The 17,124-nt window shown below is 50.7% G+C and overlaps 1 protein-coding gene across 1 annotated transcript; it reads right to left on the bottom strand.

Annotated features, from left to right (window-relative positions):
- Window positions 1-619: 619 nt before the first annotated feature.
- Window positions 620-5,461, bottom strand: PAX4 (paired box 4). The gene is made up of 10 exons (XM_066254531.1): window positions 5,449-5,461; window positions 4,731-4,915; window positions 4,228-4,443; window positions 3,862-3,937; window positions 3,211-3,336; window positions 2,911-2,993; window positions 2,490-2,559; window positions 1,726-1,781; window positions 1,239-1,380; window positions 620-915 (listed from the first exon to the last, which is right to left on the bottom strand). The coding sequence occupies exons 1-10, from the start codon at window positions 5,459-5,461 to the stop codon at window positions 620-622; spliced, it is 1,263 nt and encodes a 420-aa protein (XP_066110628.1).
- Window positions 5,462-17,124: the final 11,663 nt, after the last annotated feature.

Below are 17,124 nucleotides of genomic sequence, written 5' to 3' on the forward strand. Positions count from 1 at the left end.
AATTTTGGGTTTTTTTTTTTTATATTTTGGATATGCATGTTGGAGGACTTGGGGGTAATGTGCTATGATGTACTATATGTTTGTGTGTGTGTGCATGTGTGCGGGTATATGAGCACTCAAATACCAAGAGAGATACATACATACATACATACATATAACATGCATATATACATACATACATACATACATACATGATAGGTAGATAGCTAGATATAAACATTTATACACACATGTATACATAGTTATATAAACACATAAAGCATTAGCTAGCTAGATGATACATACTTACATTCATAGAGAGATCAGAGAGATGATAGACAGATGATAGATACATACTTACACTCATAGATGGATCAGAGAGATGACAGGTAGATGATAGATACATACTAACACTCATATTGAATAGATGGATCAGAGAGATGACAGGTAGATGAATGATAGGTAAGGCAAACTGTTATAATTGTTAAATAGAAGGGTGGCAGTGTGAGTGCTCACGGAGAAAACATGGAGGACAACAAGAACTACTGCTAATTTTAAAAATGTTTTTATTACTGCCAAGTGGAGGCTTTCTAAGGCTACTGTGAGAAGTGGGCGAGCATGGCTTCTCCAACCCCTCAAATCAGGTGCATGAAGGAGGGGTGACAGGGCAGGCCCTGGCGGGGTGCACAGAGGAAGTAGAGATGCAGGTAGGGGGAAGGAGCAATGGTGGGCAGGAGCAGGCCCGCATTAGGCCCTCTGCACCATGGCCTTTCCGTTCTGGCTCCGCCCCCTCATCGCAGGCCTTGCAGAGGTGGGGAGCCAAACCAGACCCAGGCCTGAGGGGCACCAAGACTGGTGGCGGGGGCAGAGGAAGAAAGGGCAAGGGCGGCAGAGCAGCACTGAATCCAGGAGGCTCAGCTGTGGGGGGCAGGTGGCCTGCAGGGACAGAGAGGGTGAGCTTGGGCTTGTTGCTGCCACCCAACCCCTCCAAGTAACTGCTGGGAGGAGGTGCAGACATTGGTTCTCTACCCTGGTTAGAAACAGTCAAATCCCGATCCCACCCCCTTTTCCTGCTAAGGCTGCCAGCAGTACAATAGACTCCAGGATACTAGTCCCCCCAGCTTTGTGGGCCAGGCAAGGAAAAAGAAAACCTGTATCAACTTTCTTATGATGACCTTGACCAGAGATCTGTGTGCTCCTCTGGAGTCAGCTAGCCCTCCTCACACCCTGCAGGAGTGAGACCTGGCCCGGATTCTTACCCCAGCAGGGCTTGAGACAGGCCTGGGGTAGGGTGTCACTCAGACGCCTGTCTGGTGCTGTCCCCCAGCACAGCTGATAGCAGGAGGGACCCAAAGATTCTGGGGCAGACAGTGCCACTGTGGTCATGCTGCCAGGGGACAGCTAGAAAAAAGCAAGAGAACACCCTCAGTTGCTGTGATGCCTTCTCTTTAGTTGCACCATGACCCCAGGGCACCGCCTCGCCCCCAGACTGTATACTACACAACTCCAGAGGGCACTGTTCACATGGGAGACTAAGAGGATAACACTTTCTGAAAGTGTGCACTGTGGGGACCCCAGAGAGTCATGAAATCTAGAGTCTCCCATTCCCTTTAGTAGGAATCATCTATCTCTCTGATCCATCCATGAATGTAAGTACATCTCTATCATTCTCTTCACTGGGAATGGGAGGAGCGATGAGCCTTTTTGTCTCCCAAGTTCATAAACTCCCCTCTCTTTCCTGGATACCTGTGCAGAGATGGTCCCTGGGGAAGCACTCGGTACAGTCAGACCCTCAGAAGCACCTACAATGTAAGAGTGGAGCCACTCAAAGGGAGAGACCAGGGTCTGGGGAAGGGAGAGAGAGGAAGTTCCCAGGAAAGGCAGCAACTTCTGGCAAGAATGAGAGAAAATGAATGCTATGACCTAAAATTAGTAGAAACTTGGGAGACTAGGGAAGGATGAAATTCCAGGATGGTAAACTGAGGACAGTGCAACCCTGAAAAGCAGGGACTATATGTGCCCAGCACCTAACACAGGCCCTGGCACATAAGTGGATGGATGGATGGATGGATGGATGGATGGATGGATGGATGGATGGAAAGATGGATAGATATGCGACTGGGTAAATGGATGGATGGATAGGTGGATGGATGGATGGATGGATGGATGGATGGATGGATGGATGGATGGAAAGATGGATAGATATGCGACTGGGTAAATGGATGGATGGATAGGTGGATGGATGGATGGATGGATGGATGGATGGATGGATGGATGGATGGAAAGATGGGGTAGTTAGGTGACTGGATGAGTGAAAGGATGAATGGATGGATGGATGGATGGATGGATGGATGGATGGATGGAAAGATGGGGTAGTTAGGTGACTGGATGAGTGGATGGATGGATGGATGGATGGATGGATGGATGGATGGATGGATGGATGGAAAGATGGGGTAGATAGGTGACTGGATGAGTGGAAGGATGAATGGATGGAGGCACAGAGAAACTACCTGGAAGCTGCATTTCCCACTTGAGCTTCTCTTGTCGGCGCCACTTGGCTCTGCGGTTGGAAAACCAGACCTGAGGAGGGGCAGAAACAAAGTAGCTGGCTGTGCTCTCCACTGCCTGGCACCTACTGCGCTCACCATCTGTCCCTGGCCTGGACTCGGAACCCAGACCCTTCCTGAGAGCTGACATCTTCCCTTCCTACTCTGGCCTTGGCTCTCTGCTCCCTTTCTCGATGCAAAGGCTTGGAGTGGGGAGGACAGGAGGACAATCAGCAAAAGGAGACAGGAGGATCTTCTCTCCAATTTCTGCTCCAAACCGACCTGTGTCCACCTTCCTGCCCCCTCTGCCTCTCACCAGAGCCCAGCATGTTGGTGCAGACTCTGTCCGTGGGTCTGTGCACGCGGCGTGGCAGAGCTCACTCACCCTCACCGTGTCCTCGGGCAAGGAGGTGGAAGCAGCCAGCTTTCCACGGGCCGCTGAATCGGGGTACTGCCCACGCTGGAACTCTGCAGAGATCGAGGCTCACAGCAGGGCATGGGGAGAGGGGCAAGGCACAGGTCACCCCCTCAGGCCCCACGCCCCTCCTGCACAACCCTGATCTACCCTCGTCCCTAAGGACCACCACAAACTCCACCTCTCAACCTGGGCCACAGGCCTCAAGGCCATTGCCTCCATATGTCACATTGAGCAGCCTCTGACCACTGACCGCCCCGGCCCCGGCACCTTTCTCCAGAGCCTCAGCTTGGTCTGGGGAGAAGATGGTCCGATTCCGGTGTCCAGTCCCTGGATGGGGACCCCGAGGAAACTCAGAGGCACTGTGAGGAGTGCAAGCAACTGGAGCCAAAACAGCTGAAAAGGGGGACAATGGCTCGTGGTCGTTTGTGATGGTGATTCCTCTGGTCAGATGGGGTCCCCGAGGCCCTAGGGCTATTGAAGGGGGACAGGCATGCGTAGGAAAGCAGAGCTGCACTGGTCGGGCGTTCACAGTTAGCTGGAGGTCACTGCAGTACTGGGGCGGGAGGCATGCTTAGCACCATAGTAGGGTGCATGCTCCGTGTTTCGGGGGAAACAGCAGCCAGGTTGGCCCGGGTTTGCTGACCCCACAGGTCATGAAAGGTGCTCTGAGAAACTGCACAAGGCAGGAGGAGGGCTAGAAGGCCCAGTCCTGCCTGTTCCTCAGGACAGCCTGTGAATCTGAAGCTAGGGAATGTGGGTTCTGTTCTGGGACCTGCCAACCACTAGATGGTGACGTTGGGAAAGTCATTTCCCTTCTCTGAGCCTCAATTTTCTTTTGTCAAGAGAGAATCACCTGTAAAGAACAGAGAGTGCTTTGGTTTGGCTCTGATCCTGGCTGGGGGCAACTCGAAGACCCACCTGGAGATCTGAGCTGGGCCCAGGGCAGCCGCTGGCCCTCCTGTAGTGCCCGCAAGACCCGGTTGATGGAAGAGACCTGGGGGTGTCAGGGTGTTGAGTGAGGAGGTGGCACACAGACCCAGGGGCGCATCCTACGGCCATTTCCCAGTACCCTTCCTCTCCTCTGTCCCCCTCCCACAGTCTTACAGCCAGCCCTGCGGCTGCCCCATGCTCTCTCCTTCTCACCCATCTCACCACCACCACTTTCCAAAAGAGAACCCAGGAGCCCTGCCCCCCAGCCTGGGACGGCCTCGCTGCTGAGTAAGAAGGGACCTTCTCTCGAAACAACCTGTCTTTCAGCACCCTGTGGGGAGAAGGGACACTTACACTGGGGGTCTTGTCCTGGGTGCAGAGCCCTTCAGCACAGAGCTGGCGCCGGATTTCCCAGGCAAAGAGGGCTGGGCACTCACCCTTCAGCTGGGCAATTCGAGCCACCACAGGGGGTGTGGCCAGCCGTGGCTTGCTTCCCCCGACCCCCTTGGGCTCCAAGACACCTGTGCGGTAGTAACGCCCTAGGATCTTGCTCACACAGCCATTAGATACCTGGGTCACATGAGAAGAAGGGACAGGTAAGGCATAACAGTCAGAGGGTGAGTGTACCAGGGACAGAAGAGGCTACAAGGCTGAGTGAGGCCTATGGACCAAGCCTCAGAGCTGAGAGTCCAGCGTGAGAGTCCAGCGCCATCTCTGGGGGCCTGGAGTTCCCCATCCCAGACCCCACAAGGATCTTCAAGGAAGTACTCAAGTCCCAAAAGCCCTCAGAGTCTGTAACAGCCCCGACTTGGCTTAAGAGGGGCCCCTTCTCCCTGCTTCGCATCCCAGCATCCTACCTTAAGGCTCCGTGAGATGTCGCAGGGCCGTATGCCGCTGGTGGCCAGCCGCACTATCTGCTGACGAGTGTCCAGGGGCAGCGGCCGGCCATTCACGAAGAACCCCCCGAGCTGGTTCACACTGCTGATCCCTGTGCACAACAAGGAAGCATCCACATGCCGTGTCTTCCCTACCCTCGGCCCACCTGGGGCATGAAGGACCCTCCAGCCTCGCTTCTTACCATAGAGAAAGTTCTCCCTCCAGGGGACTGTTCCCCTCTGCTCCTAGGGCCCCCCAAACATGCCATTTTCTTTGGGAGCTGGCTCATGGGTGAGACTTTTCTGTATGAGCAAATCATTGACCCCTGTGATCTAAGGGAAATGGGGTCCAGCAGGGTGAACAAAGCTTCCCCAGGATGCTGGCCAAGGGCAGATGAAACCATGTGGATGGATTTGGCCTGTGGTGGTGCAGTGACTAAAGCATCAACCTGGAATGGTGACTGTCGCTGGTTCGAAACCCTAGGCTTGCCTGGTCAAGGCACATACAACAGGCAAGCGACGAACAACTAAAGTGAAGCAACTAGAAGTTGATACTTCTTGCTCCACACCCACCCTCTCATCTCTCTGTAAAATCAATAAATAAAATCTTTAAAACAACAACAAAAGAACCATGTGGACGGAAGCAGGGCCCTGGGACATCCCCTCCCTCCTTAGGCCACTCTGCCCCCAGGCACTTTACCTTCCTGCGGCATGCTCCAGGCTGTCTCTGTCACAGGGGGCAGGAACTGGGAGACTGCGTAAAGGGGTTCCTTCTGGGATCTCCTTCCTTGGTCTTGGGGCGGGGCCTGCATTAGTCAGGTGAATAATTGGGTGAAGTCTCCTGCTTAGAATGTCTTCAGGCATAGTAGATTGTGACAGAGGGTCAGGTTTTCAAAATCTGCCAGTAGGTTAACTAAGAAAATTCAAATTGTTTTTACCTAAACCCTTCTGTGATGAAGTAGAACATGGCAGATCTGGCAGAGGACTAACTCTCTGGATGCCCTGCTATGGGCTTGGGAGGGCGAGAGGGCTCTCATTCCTCACATATCCATGGCAAGAGGTCAGGGAAGTGAAAGGGATGATGCCTCCAAATGTCCAGACTTTCTTTTTTCCAAATGGACACTTGTCATCTCTGACCCCTCAACAGCCTTCTCAGCTCTGGGTGACGCACTTGGACCAGGATCCCTGCCTCCTAAGCTCAGACTCAATCGGCTCAAACCAAATTTAGGATATTCTTCCGAGCCAGGGGAGGGCATCAGTGACCAAAGATCCCAGTTGCCAAAGAGCTGAGGCTGGAGACCAGGTTCAAGGCTCTGCCTACACTTTGGGGCAGCTCCTGAGGTTAGGTTCCCTGGATCACCAGCAGAAAACTTCCTTCAGAGCGCTTTAGGGAAGGGTCTTTTTCTCTCTTTTTTTTTTTTATACTCTCCAGGAAGTTCTGGGGAAACTTGGGGCTCAACTCTACCCCCAGGCACTGAGGTTCTGGTCTCACACATTAGAAACGAAGATAAACAAGCCTGAAGTCCCGGCTTCTTTTGGAAGACTCGTGTCTTGGCAGGTTCTAAACTGCTGTGATTGTTGGTCCCTGTCACCTCTGGGGAGTTGTCGATCTCATAGTGAAGCTCCACTCTCAGAGACCAACTCTCTGGGATCAGCCACTCATTCACTCAGCGAACATTTATCAAATGCATGTAGAAGGGAAGGAGTGAGAAGCAGGAGAGAGCTATTTGCTGGCCACCATGGGAGCCATTGTGAGCACAAACAAGGAGCCCAGGTCATGGGCCACCGTGTCTTTCTTGCTTTCCTCAGCAGATTACTGGAGTTGGCCACCTCCTTTCATGCCCAGAATGCTGGCAGGGTTGGCGGTCACTGTGGAGAATTAGCTTAGGCTTAGAACTTTCCTGTAATAGCCACGGTCTCTTGGGTCAGTTAACTCATCTGCAGTTATTTGCTGAATAAAGTATTGATTCTGAGCATATTGCCGGTTGTTCAGGAAGAAGGGAGTAGCAAGAAAGGGGGCAAGGAGTTTGCCCTCCATGAGATTACAGTGCAACCGAGAGAGGAGACTAGCCCAGGTGGAACAATGAACTCACAGAGAGTATAAAGTCAGAGCTATGTCTCAAATTCAGTAGCTAAAATGGCTTTTACTCACTCCTCCCTGGGCAGGGACACAATCCCCTTCAAGCTCTCACTGTTTCAGAAAGTCAGGAAGGAAGGCAAAGTTTTTTCCAGAAGAAAACTGAACTTCCCACAAATCAGGGGCCAGCCAGGGAGTTAAATTCAAGGAGATTTAGAAGCCAGCTCCTCACCAGAAGCAGAAATTTCCAGATCCCTTCTCTGCCCCCATTCCTGCTTCATGTTTACGTGATCACTGCCCAAGCAATGGCGAGAGGCGAGCTAAGCTGGCTGTATGAACAGCTCTGCCAGGATGGGGTGTAGAAGCTCAGGGTACCAGCCAAACCCTGAATCCTTGAGAGGTCTGTGTCCCTGCTAAGTGACCAGAGCTCAGAGGAGCTGTGGGGACTCAGGTTCAACATCCAAACCTAAATCATCTCCAAAGCTGAAGTCATCATGCTCCCACTCCCAGAAACTCCATTCTCAGTAGCTACACCATACCTCCCACCATTCATTTTACCTCGGCTGATAAAAGAGCTGGTGCTCACAGATGGAAAAGCAGGGTAGGGGGCTACAGGGCAGGAGGGCGGGAGCTGTAGAGACAGAGGAGAAGGGAAATTGACTTGGCCACACAAAGACATGGAGACAGCATGGGAGGCAGAGCAGACAATGAGCCTGCAGGTGAGCTACCTGTGTGGAGGCAATGAGATGGGAGGGTCCCAGTCTTCTAAGCGGGCTCCCAAAACTCTGCAGGCTCTGGGGCTGGTGTGGACTGGTCCTGGTAACAGCCTCCACTCTGCTCCCACGTCAGTCCTGCCAGGGGTCCAGAGGTGCAGAAAGCCCGTGCTCAGGAGCAGAGGGCAGCCTTCTGGGAGCAGCCAGTGATGTCACAGGCCATGAGCAGAGCAGAGAGGAGGAGGGAGGTGTGCATGGGGCTGGCTGACACTGGCCCTGAGGCAGGGCATACCACAGCCAGTGGCCCATTGTGTCCTGCCATGGAAAGTCCTCAGAGCCCCCTTTGTACCCACCTGCCACCCTGAAGCAGGCACAGAGCCATTCTCATGCAGGTCCCCAGATGCTGGGTGCCCCCATTCAGTGGCCAGTGCTCCTGCAGTAAGTGGGGCATATGAAAGGTGGGGAATTTCAGACTGTATCTCTAAGGCTTTGAATGCACAGAACCCCAAAGTTATTTCCAGAACCACATACACATCTTCCCAGTTAGAATGCACATACCTGGGTTTTGGGGTCAACTCCTGGGTCCTTGTGTATATTAGTGTAGCAGATAAATGGGTATAGAGGCTGATACCCAAACACTGGCCAAGTTGGCTCCTAAATCTTTGAGAGAATAAGGGTGCATGAAGGAGAGTGTGTCACATAGCTCCGTTTTCTCTACAGAAGGTCCTCACCAAGTCTCCGATCGGCTCCTTGACTGGGGTGACATCATGGGTGAGTTCTTGCCTGGAACCTGGGAGACCCTGGGCTTCAGAACACCAGCACAGTGGTCGTGTTGGGGATGCGCCTCCGAGGTGGTTAGGATGGATGCAGGGGAGAGGGGTTTCTCTGAGGTGGTAAGCAGCTTGGTTTTCATTCTCCCATTTCTAGATGTAACCAGGCTCCATTCCACTAGAGATTTGGTGCTTTTAGACTCTAAGTTATGAATGACCCTCTTGTTCCCAAAGAGAACACCATAGGTTATCTGGATCATTGCTGGGGTGGAGGCACCCAGTAGCTGGTGGTTCTTGTTGAGTGGGAGGCTGGTAGTGAAACACAGCCTCCAGTACCTGGGAGTTTTCTTGCCACCACAACAAACCTTGGGCAGATCGCTTGTGAAAGGGCCAACATGGAAAGCCATTTGGGTCTATGCCATAGCCTGGATTCTGTGGAAACCTCCCAGAAGTCAGGTGAAAAGGAGGTAAGGTGTGAGGCAAAAAAGACTGGTTTTGGGAGGGGGGAGTAAGGGTAGGTGTACATTCAGCTTGATCCTAGGGGTGAGATCAAAGCAAGGCCAACCACCAACAAAACAAAGAGGCAGCCGACAGAATGGGAGAAGATACTTGCAAACAACAGCTCTGACAAGGGGTTAGTGTAATATCCAAAATATATAAAGAATTCATCCAAGGCCAAAGGTATCACAAAAGTGGATTTTCTGCCTTACCCCTACATGTACTCCCCTTCCCTTCCAGCCTCCCCCAGCCTCTTCAGGCTGGGCCAGAGCCCTGGGGCGTGGGGGAGACCACAGCAGTGGTTTCAGCACCGTGGGCAGGACAGCATGTGCCCCACTGCCTGTGAAGCCCGTTCAGTACCAGGGCAGCTGGGACGGCTGGTAGCTGCACTCAGCCATGCTGGATGAGAGGGAGTACCAAAGAAGCATGTGGCAGCCTGCTCTCAGTCTTCCCTTCCTCCCTCATCTCTCTCCCTCCATCTGCCCCTGCATCTGGGGGTGCCAGGCTCCCTGTCCTGACCAGCTATTCCCATAGACAGCTGCATGAGGGTGGAGAGAGGGGTAACAGGGGGAGAAAGGGCAAGCCCTGGCAGATGGTGATGGCAGCGATTTCCCCCATAAACTACCCTCTCCCCCCGCCTTTACAACGCACTCTTGGGTCTGAACAAACAGAGGCTTTCAACCCAGGGGTGATGTGGGGAGGGAAACGATAGGAAGGGCCCTGGCAGGGGGGCCCAGCTAGCCCCAAAGCTCAGCCACTCAGCCCTCTGCCCAGTGCGCCAGACTGTTTGAGGAGCAAATATCTGCCCTCACTGTCTGATTCTCTCAACTGCCCCCACCAGGTTTGGGGCTAATTGTCCCTCATTAGCGGGGCCCAGGCCCCAGGCTGCCGCCAGCCCCCGCCATCTGCTCGCAATTATACATTAACTCAGAGGTCTTGCCACCGCCAGCCAGGCTGTGTGCCCCTCTCTGGGGCAGCCGTGGCCATCCCAGCCTGTCCTTCACCTTTATGGAGAGCCCTGACAGCTGGCTTTTTCTGCCCTCAGGGGACCTCTAGTATAAAACCCAGTGGCTTTAGGGAAAGACCTATCCTCAGGAGAGGCAGCTGGAGTTCCCCGGCCCTCCTCACAGGTCCAGAAGGCGAGACAAGCCCATGCGTAAAGCTGGAGAGGGCAGGGCGCAGCCGGCGCAGGGACCTTGCCGGCTTTGGTCTGAGAGCTCACCGTGGACTTTGGGGACTCACTGGGAGAGGTGACCCGAATCTCAGGCTCTCTCTACCCCGCCCTGTGGTGCCTCACAGCAGGCTGTGCGCTCTGGCTCCCATCCTCCCTCTCTGCAGAGAGCCCCCGTCTCATGCCGGCCCTCTGCTTTCCAGAGCGCACAACGCTCCGCCGCGTCTCCAGAGCCACTCCAGCAGCCTATGCCTCCCCGTTTAATGTCGTAGTCGTTTCCTTGCTACAAAAACATGGGGAATCTCCAAGGTCCCTGGGCAGTTCTAAACTTGGCATTGACGTTGCAAGTCCCCACCCCCGAAGCTCTGTCCAGTCAGTCGTCCCACTCTCCCAGCCCCGACCCTGCTCTAACTCCTGCCACTCGCTGCGCTTTTCTGCTCAGCCTCCAGACCGCTGGCTACCCAGCTCCCTCCCTCTGAACGCACCAGGGGAGGAGTAAAGGGGACATCCTCCCACCTGCGGCTGTGAACTGGGAGCACAGAAAAAGCTCCCCCTTTCCCTTCTTTTTCCCTTTGAGCCCCTAACCGCTGAGCTCAGCCCTGCCCTACGTTTCTCTTTGCGGGTGGGGTAAGTCTGCACGCGAATGGACAACCCCAGCAGAGCTGCGAAGTGCAGCGGTTAGAGCCGTGGGCCCAAGGAGGCCAGGAGAAGAGACCCATGGGGATGGGAGGGGCAGGCTGAGAAGAGCCCAGCGCGGAGCCGCCAGGACCGGCACTGCGTGTGCCTCGGAACCCAGCTGACCAGGGCTGTGACAATGCTCTGTCAGCCACCTGGGAGAGTGCCTTCTTGCATCTGCACCAGGCCTGCCACTGTGAGGAGGGCCAGGCGATGGTCCTCGCTGGTGTTTTCAGACCCAACCAGTAACAGAAAACCTAAAGTTCAATCTGTTCCCTGGGGACTGCCAGCTCTGTGCTCCCCAAAGCTTCTCCCACCCAAACCCCACTTTGCATGGGGTGGAGGATCTGGGGAGCATATAGCAGTCCATTTTTAAAATACACTTGATTGTAATGACCTTTATTTTTTAGGACAGTCTTAGATTTACAGAGAAATTTCAACGATAGTACAGAGTTCCCACACACCCTGCGCCGGGGTTCCCTATTACTAACACATTTCATTAGTATTGTACATTTGTAACAGCTAATAAGCCAATATTGATATGTTCCTATTAACTAAAGTCCACACCTTTTCATATTTCCTCGGGTTTCCCCCTAATGTCTTCTTTGTCCTCTTTGTGTTTCGAGATCCTATTCAGGAACCCACATTACCTTTAGTTATCATGTCTTCTTAGGCTCCTCTTGGCTGTGACAGTTCCTCAGACTTGCCTTGTTTTGTGATAACTTTGAAAATTTTGAGGATTCAGGTATTCTGTAGAATGTCCCTCAACCGGTGTTGTCTCATGATTAGACTGGGCTTTCAGGTTTGGGGGAAGAAGACCCAGAAAAGGATACAGGTATGGTGTAAGGTGCCATTTCATCACAGCATATTAAGAGTGCATAGTGTCAACCTGACCCAGCAGCGTGGATGTTGACCTGATCACCCCTGAAGTAGTTTTTGTTGGATTTCTCGGCTGAAGTTACTCTTTCCCCCTCCTTCCCTTACAAGACTTTTTTGAAAGAAGTCCTTACTCATAACTCACAAGGAGTGGGAGCTGTGCTTCACCTGCCCGAGGGCAGAGTATCTACAGAAATCTCCCAGATTTCTTCTGCCTAGGAAAGTTCTCTCTTTTCCTCCATTTCTTTATCCAATAATTTAGTTAGGGTAGTATATATATAGATTTGTGGAGACTTAGCTTATTGTTTGGATTATAATCCCATATGTTACTTTGTTTCTTTTTTTTTTTTTTCTTTCTTTCTTTCTGAAGCTGGAAACGGGGAGAGACAGTCAGACAGACTTCCGCATGCGCCCGACCGGGATCCACCCGGCACGCCCACCAGGGGCGATGCTCTGCCCACCAGGGGGCGATACTCTGCCCCTCCGGGGCGTCGCTCTGCGGCAACCAGAGCCACTCTAGCGCCTGGGGCAGAGGCCAAGGAGCCATCCCCAGCGCCCGGGCCATCTTTGCTCCAATGGAGCCTTGGCTGCGGGAGGGGAAGAGAGAGACAGAGAGGAAGGAGGGGGGGGGTGGGGGTGGAGAAGCAAATGGGCGCTTCTCCTATGTGCCCTGGCCGGGAATCAAACCCGGGTCCCCCGCACGCCAGGCTGACGCTCTACCGCTGAGCCAACCGGCCAGGGCCTACTTTGTTTCTTTTTATGTTTAAATTGTTCCAGCATTGGCCATTGGGAGCTCTTTCAGTTGACTCTTGTGTCCCTGTGGCATACCCCCATTATTGTGGGGTTTGGTTTTGGATTTGTGTGTGTGAGCACTTCCTTAGTTCCTGGCACTACAATATGTTCCAGGCCCACACTGTGTATTTCCTGCCCATCATAGAATTAGTCATCTCTCCAAGGAGCCCCGGTACCTTTTGTTGGAGAATGGTATGAGAAACAATAATTTGGGCACTGGGTGTGGTTGTTACTGGGGTGTTGATACTTCTAGGTTCTCTCAGCTGACAGAGCAAAGAAATACATGTATATGTACTAATAGATGTATATATGTATGTATATAAGCATGTCTAGAAATAGTTCTATATGTAGCCATTTTTTATCAATATTAAACTAAACATGAGTTTGTTCTGATGTCTCCAACTCTAATCCATTACTACATGGATCATTCTAGTTTTCCTCCTTGCTTGTTTATAAACTCTGCACAATACTTATGAGCAACTTATTTTACGTTTAGCCTTACAGACTCCACTCATTTCCAAAGTTCCTCAAATCAGCACCTTTCTTCCCGCTCCCTTCAATAACGTTGTTTCATCCATTTGCAATACAGTTAGTTGTTTTGTCACAACCTGCATTTTATCTTAGGGTACCCTGACCTCTTCATCATTTAAAAAATTTACATACAGCCCTGGCTGGTTGGCTCAGTGGTAGAGTGTTGGCCTGACGTGCAGGAGTCCCGGGTTCGATTCCCAGCCAGGGCACACAGGAGAAGCACCCATCTGCTTCTCCAACCCTCCCCTCTCCTTCCTCTCTGTCTCTCTCTTCCCCTCCTGCAGCTGAGGCTCCATTGGAGCAAAGATGGCCCCGGGCACTGAGGATGGCTCCATGGCCTCTGCCTCAGGCGCTAGAATGGCTCTGGTTGCAGCAGAGCAACGCCCCAGATGGGCAGAGCATCGCCCCCTGGTGGCATACTGGCTGGATCCCGGTCGGGCGCATGCGGGAGTCTGACTGCCTCCCATTTCCAACTTCAGAAAAATACAAAAAAAAAAAGTACATACATAAAGATTCATTTCTTCTACTGTAAAGTTCGATAGGTTTTGAAAAATGCATATTATGTATCTACAGATACGGTATCATACAGAAGAGTTTCAGCACCTAAGAAATCCTCAGTGCTTCACCTACCTATTCAACCCTTCTCTCTCCCCCATACACCTGGACCACTGATCTTTACCACCACTATAGTGTTGCCTTTCCAGTTTATATAGCCTCCTAACACTGGCTTTTTTTTACTTAGTAATAAGCATTTAAGGTTCCTCCACATCTTCTCATGGCTTGATAACTCTTTTATTCTTTAGTGCTGAATACTATTCCATGGTCCAGGTGTTCCAGAGTTTATCCATTTATCTACTGAAGGACGTCTTAGTTGCTTCCAGTTTTGGCAATTATGACTAAAGCTGCTAAAATTTCCATGTGCAGGACTTTTTTGTGGTTATAATGCTTTAACCTCTTTGGGTCAATAACAGGAAGCAAGATCTATGCTGGATCACATAGCATATGTTTAATTGCATGAGAAACTGCCAAACTGTCTTTTTTTTTTTTTTTTTTTTTTTTAGGTGAGAGGAGGGGAGATAGTGAGACAGACTCCCACATGTGCCCCTGCCAGGATCCACCTGGCAACACTGTCTAGGGCTCAAATTAACTGATATATATATATATATATATATATATATATATATATATATATATTATTTTATTTTATTTTTTTGTATTTTTCTGAAGTTGGAAATGGGGAGGCAGTCAGACAGACTCCCGCATGCTCCCGACCGGGATCCACCTGGCACACCCACCATGGGGTGATGCTCTGCCCATCTGGGGAGTCGCTTTGTTGCAACCAGAGCCATTCTAGCGCCTGAGGCAGAGGCCACAGAGCCGTCCTCAACTCCCGGGCCAACTTTACTCCAATGGAGCCCTGGTTGCAGGAGGAAAAGAGAGAGACAGAGAGAAAGGAGAGGGGGAGGGTTGGAGAAGCAGATGGGCGCTTCTCCTGTGTGCCTGGCCAGGAATTGAACCCGGGACTCTTGCACGCCAGGCCGACGCTCTACCACTGAGCCAACTGGCCAGGCCTTGACCTATTTTTAGTACCTGAGGCTGATGCACTTGGACCAACCAAGCTATCCTCAGTGCCTTGGGCCACGCTCGAACCAATTGAGTCACTGATTGTGGGAGGAAAAAAGGGGAAGGAGAGGAAGAGGGAGGGGGAAGGAAGCAGATGGTCATTGTTCTGTGTGCCCTGACTGGGAATGGAACTCAGGAGGTCAATACAACAGGCTGACACTCTATCCACCAAACCACCGGCCAGGGCCCAAACTGTCTTTCAAAGTGACTGTACCATTTGGCCTTCCTGAGAGTGATGTATGAGAGTCCCTATTGCTCCACATTCTTGTCAGTGTTTGAGATTTTAGCCATTTTAGTAAGTGTGTGGTGGTATCTCACTGTTATTTTAATTTACATCTCCCCCATGACATATAATGTGGAGCATCATGTCATAGGCTTATTTGCCATTTGTATATCTTCTTTTTTTTTTTTTTTTTTTGTATTTTTCTGAAGCTGGAAACGGGGAGAGACAGTCAGACAGACTCCCGCATGCGCCCTACCGGGATCCACCCAGCATACCCACCAGGGGGCGACGCTCTGCCCACCGGGGAGGGGGGGGGCGATGCTCTGCCCCTCTGGGGCGTAGCTCTGCCGCGACCAGAGCCACTCTAGCGCCTGGGGCAGAGGCCAAGGAGCCATCCCCAGCGCCTGGGCCATCTTTGCTCCAATGGAGCCTCGCTGCGGGGAGGGGAAGAGAGAGACAGAGAGGAAGGAGAGGGGGAGGGGTGGAGAGGCAGATGGGCGCCTCTCCTGTGTGCCCTGGCCGGGAATCGAACCTGGGACCTCTGCACGCCAGGCCGACGCTCTACCACTGTATATCTTCTTTAGTGAGGTGTCTATTAAGGGCTCTGGCCCATTTTAAAATCAGGTTGTTTATTTTCTTACTGTTGAGATTTAAGAGCCCTTTGTATGTTTTGGATAATAGTCCTTTATCAGATGAGTCTTTTGCTAATATTTTTTCCCAGTCTGTGACTTGTCTCCTCATTCTCTTGATATTATCTTCTGAAGAGCAGAAGTTTTTAACTGTAATGAAGTCCAGTTCATCAGTTATTTCTTTATGAATTATGTCTGAAGTGTTGTATCTAAAAAGATATCACCACACTCATAGACTTTATTCTTTTAGAGCAATTCTAGGTTCATGGCAATGTTACGGGGAAAGTATGGAGATTTCTCATAGGGTCCCTACCCCTACACTGTATGCATCTTTAAATGCATAGCCTCCCCCATTTTCAATATCCTTTATTTGAAGCAATTGATGAATGCAAGCTGTAGGTTTTATAGATGCTCTTTATTAAACTGAGGAAGTTTCCCTCTATTCCTAGTTCACTGAGAGTTTTTATCATGACTGGGGATTGGATTTTGTGAAATGCTTTCTTCACATCAATTGATATGCTTTTTTCTTTCTTAGTGTTTTGATGCGCTGGGTCACATTGATTGGTTTTTACATATTGAGCCCACTTTGCATACCTGGAATAAATCCACTTGGTCATGGTATATAATTCTTTTTATATACTGTTGGATTCAATTTGCTCATATTTTATTGAGGATTTTTTTCACCTATGTTTATGAGACATATTGGTCCTGTTTTCCTCTTTTGTAAGTCTTTATCCCTTTTGGTATTAGGGCAGCGTTGCTCTCATAAAGTGAGTTAGGATGTGTTTCCTCAGATAGCCTGCTTTGAGAGGGAGGGCAGGTTTAGCCAGCAGATGTAACTCAGCCTGAGAGACACAGGAAGCTCACCCTTTGTCACAGCATGGAACAGTATGACTCAATAATTGACAGCAGGACCTTTAGAGCCACCAAAGCCATCTGTACAATCTTAGGCCATTTAGCTATTTATCTAACAAATCATTATTGAACACCTACTACGTGCCAGATACTGGGATAACAGCAGCAAATATAAAAGACAAACCCCAGCCTTCCTAGAGCTTACTTTTTAAAAAAAGGTTAACATTTTAAAACTTCTTGTGTTTGAACTTTCCCAATGAATAAAATGGGACGACAATAGTATTTACATGATAGGCTTGTTGTATTATATAAAGTTAGTACATGTAAAGAACATTCTATATAAGTATTATATTGTTGTTGTTGCTGTTATTACTACTACTATTTATGCCAATTGGTTTCAATATTACTTATGGACTGAGTTCAGTAGGTCCAGTCTAGGAGACTCCCATACCCTAACTCTGCATTCCTGTCTTTCCTGTCCTCTGCTCCTTCAGCTGACCCTCTTGGTCTCTGGGCTCACTAAGCCTATTACATAAAATTCCTTCTCTGACCTAGAGTTACCTTACCTGAGAGATAGCTGAGTGGCTATCTTTGTGCTGCCTTTGAAATATACCAAAACTTGTAAAAGGAAGGGGATAAGGTGTATAAATCACTGATGATCAGAGCTCTCTGCTTGGTTGTGGAGTCTTGGTCTGGACAAAGTTAGAGTGAGAGGGGACTGTATTGATTTAATCTAGCCATCACTGAAAATAAGTCTGCAGCAGGTCATACACTGGATAGCTCAGTTCTCCAGCTTGGGTAACTTTCCACTGCTCTGCAAGACCCAGAGGCAAGGGGGAGTAAACCCTTCCTAAGGATAAGGATCTTACTTACCTCTGTTCCAGGACTCCAGAGCTATTTGTCTTTCTTGCACCCACACGGGCCCCCAAAGCAGCACCTGCTT

The sequence above is a fragment of the Saccopteryx bilineata genome, chromosome 2 (assembly GCF_036850765.1).
Source record: "Saccopteryx bilineata isolate mSacBil1 chromosome 2, mSacBil1_pri_phased_curated, whole genome shotgun sequence".
In the NCBI taxonomy this organism is placed as follows: domain Eukaryota; kingdom Metazoa; phylum Chordata; class Mammalia; order Chiroptera; family Emballonuridae; genus Saccopteryx; species Saccopteryx bilineata.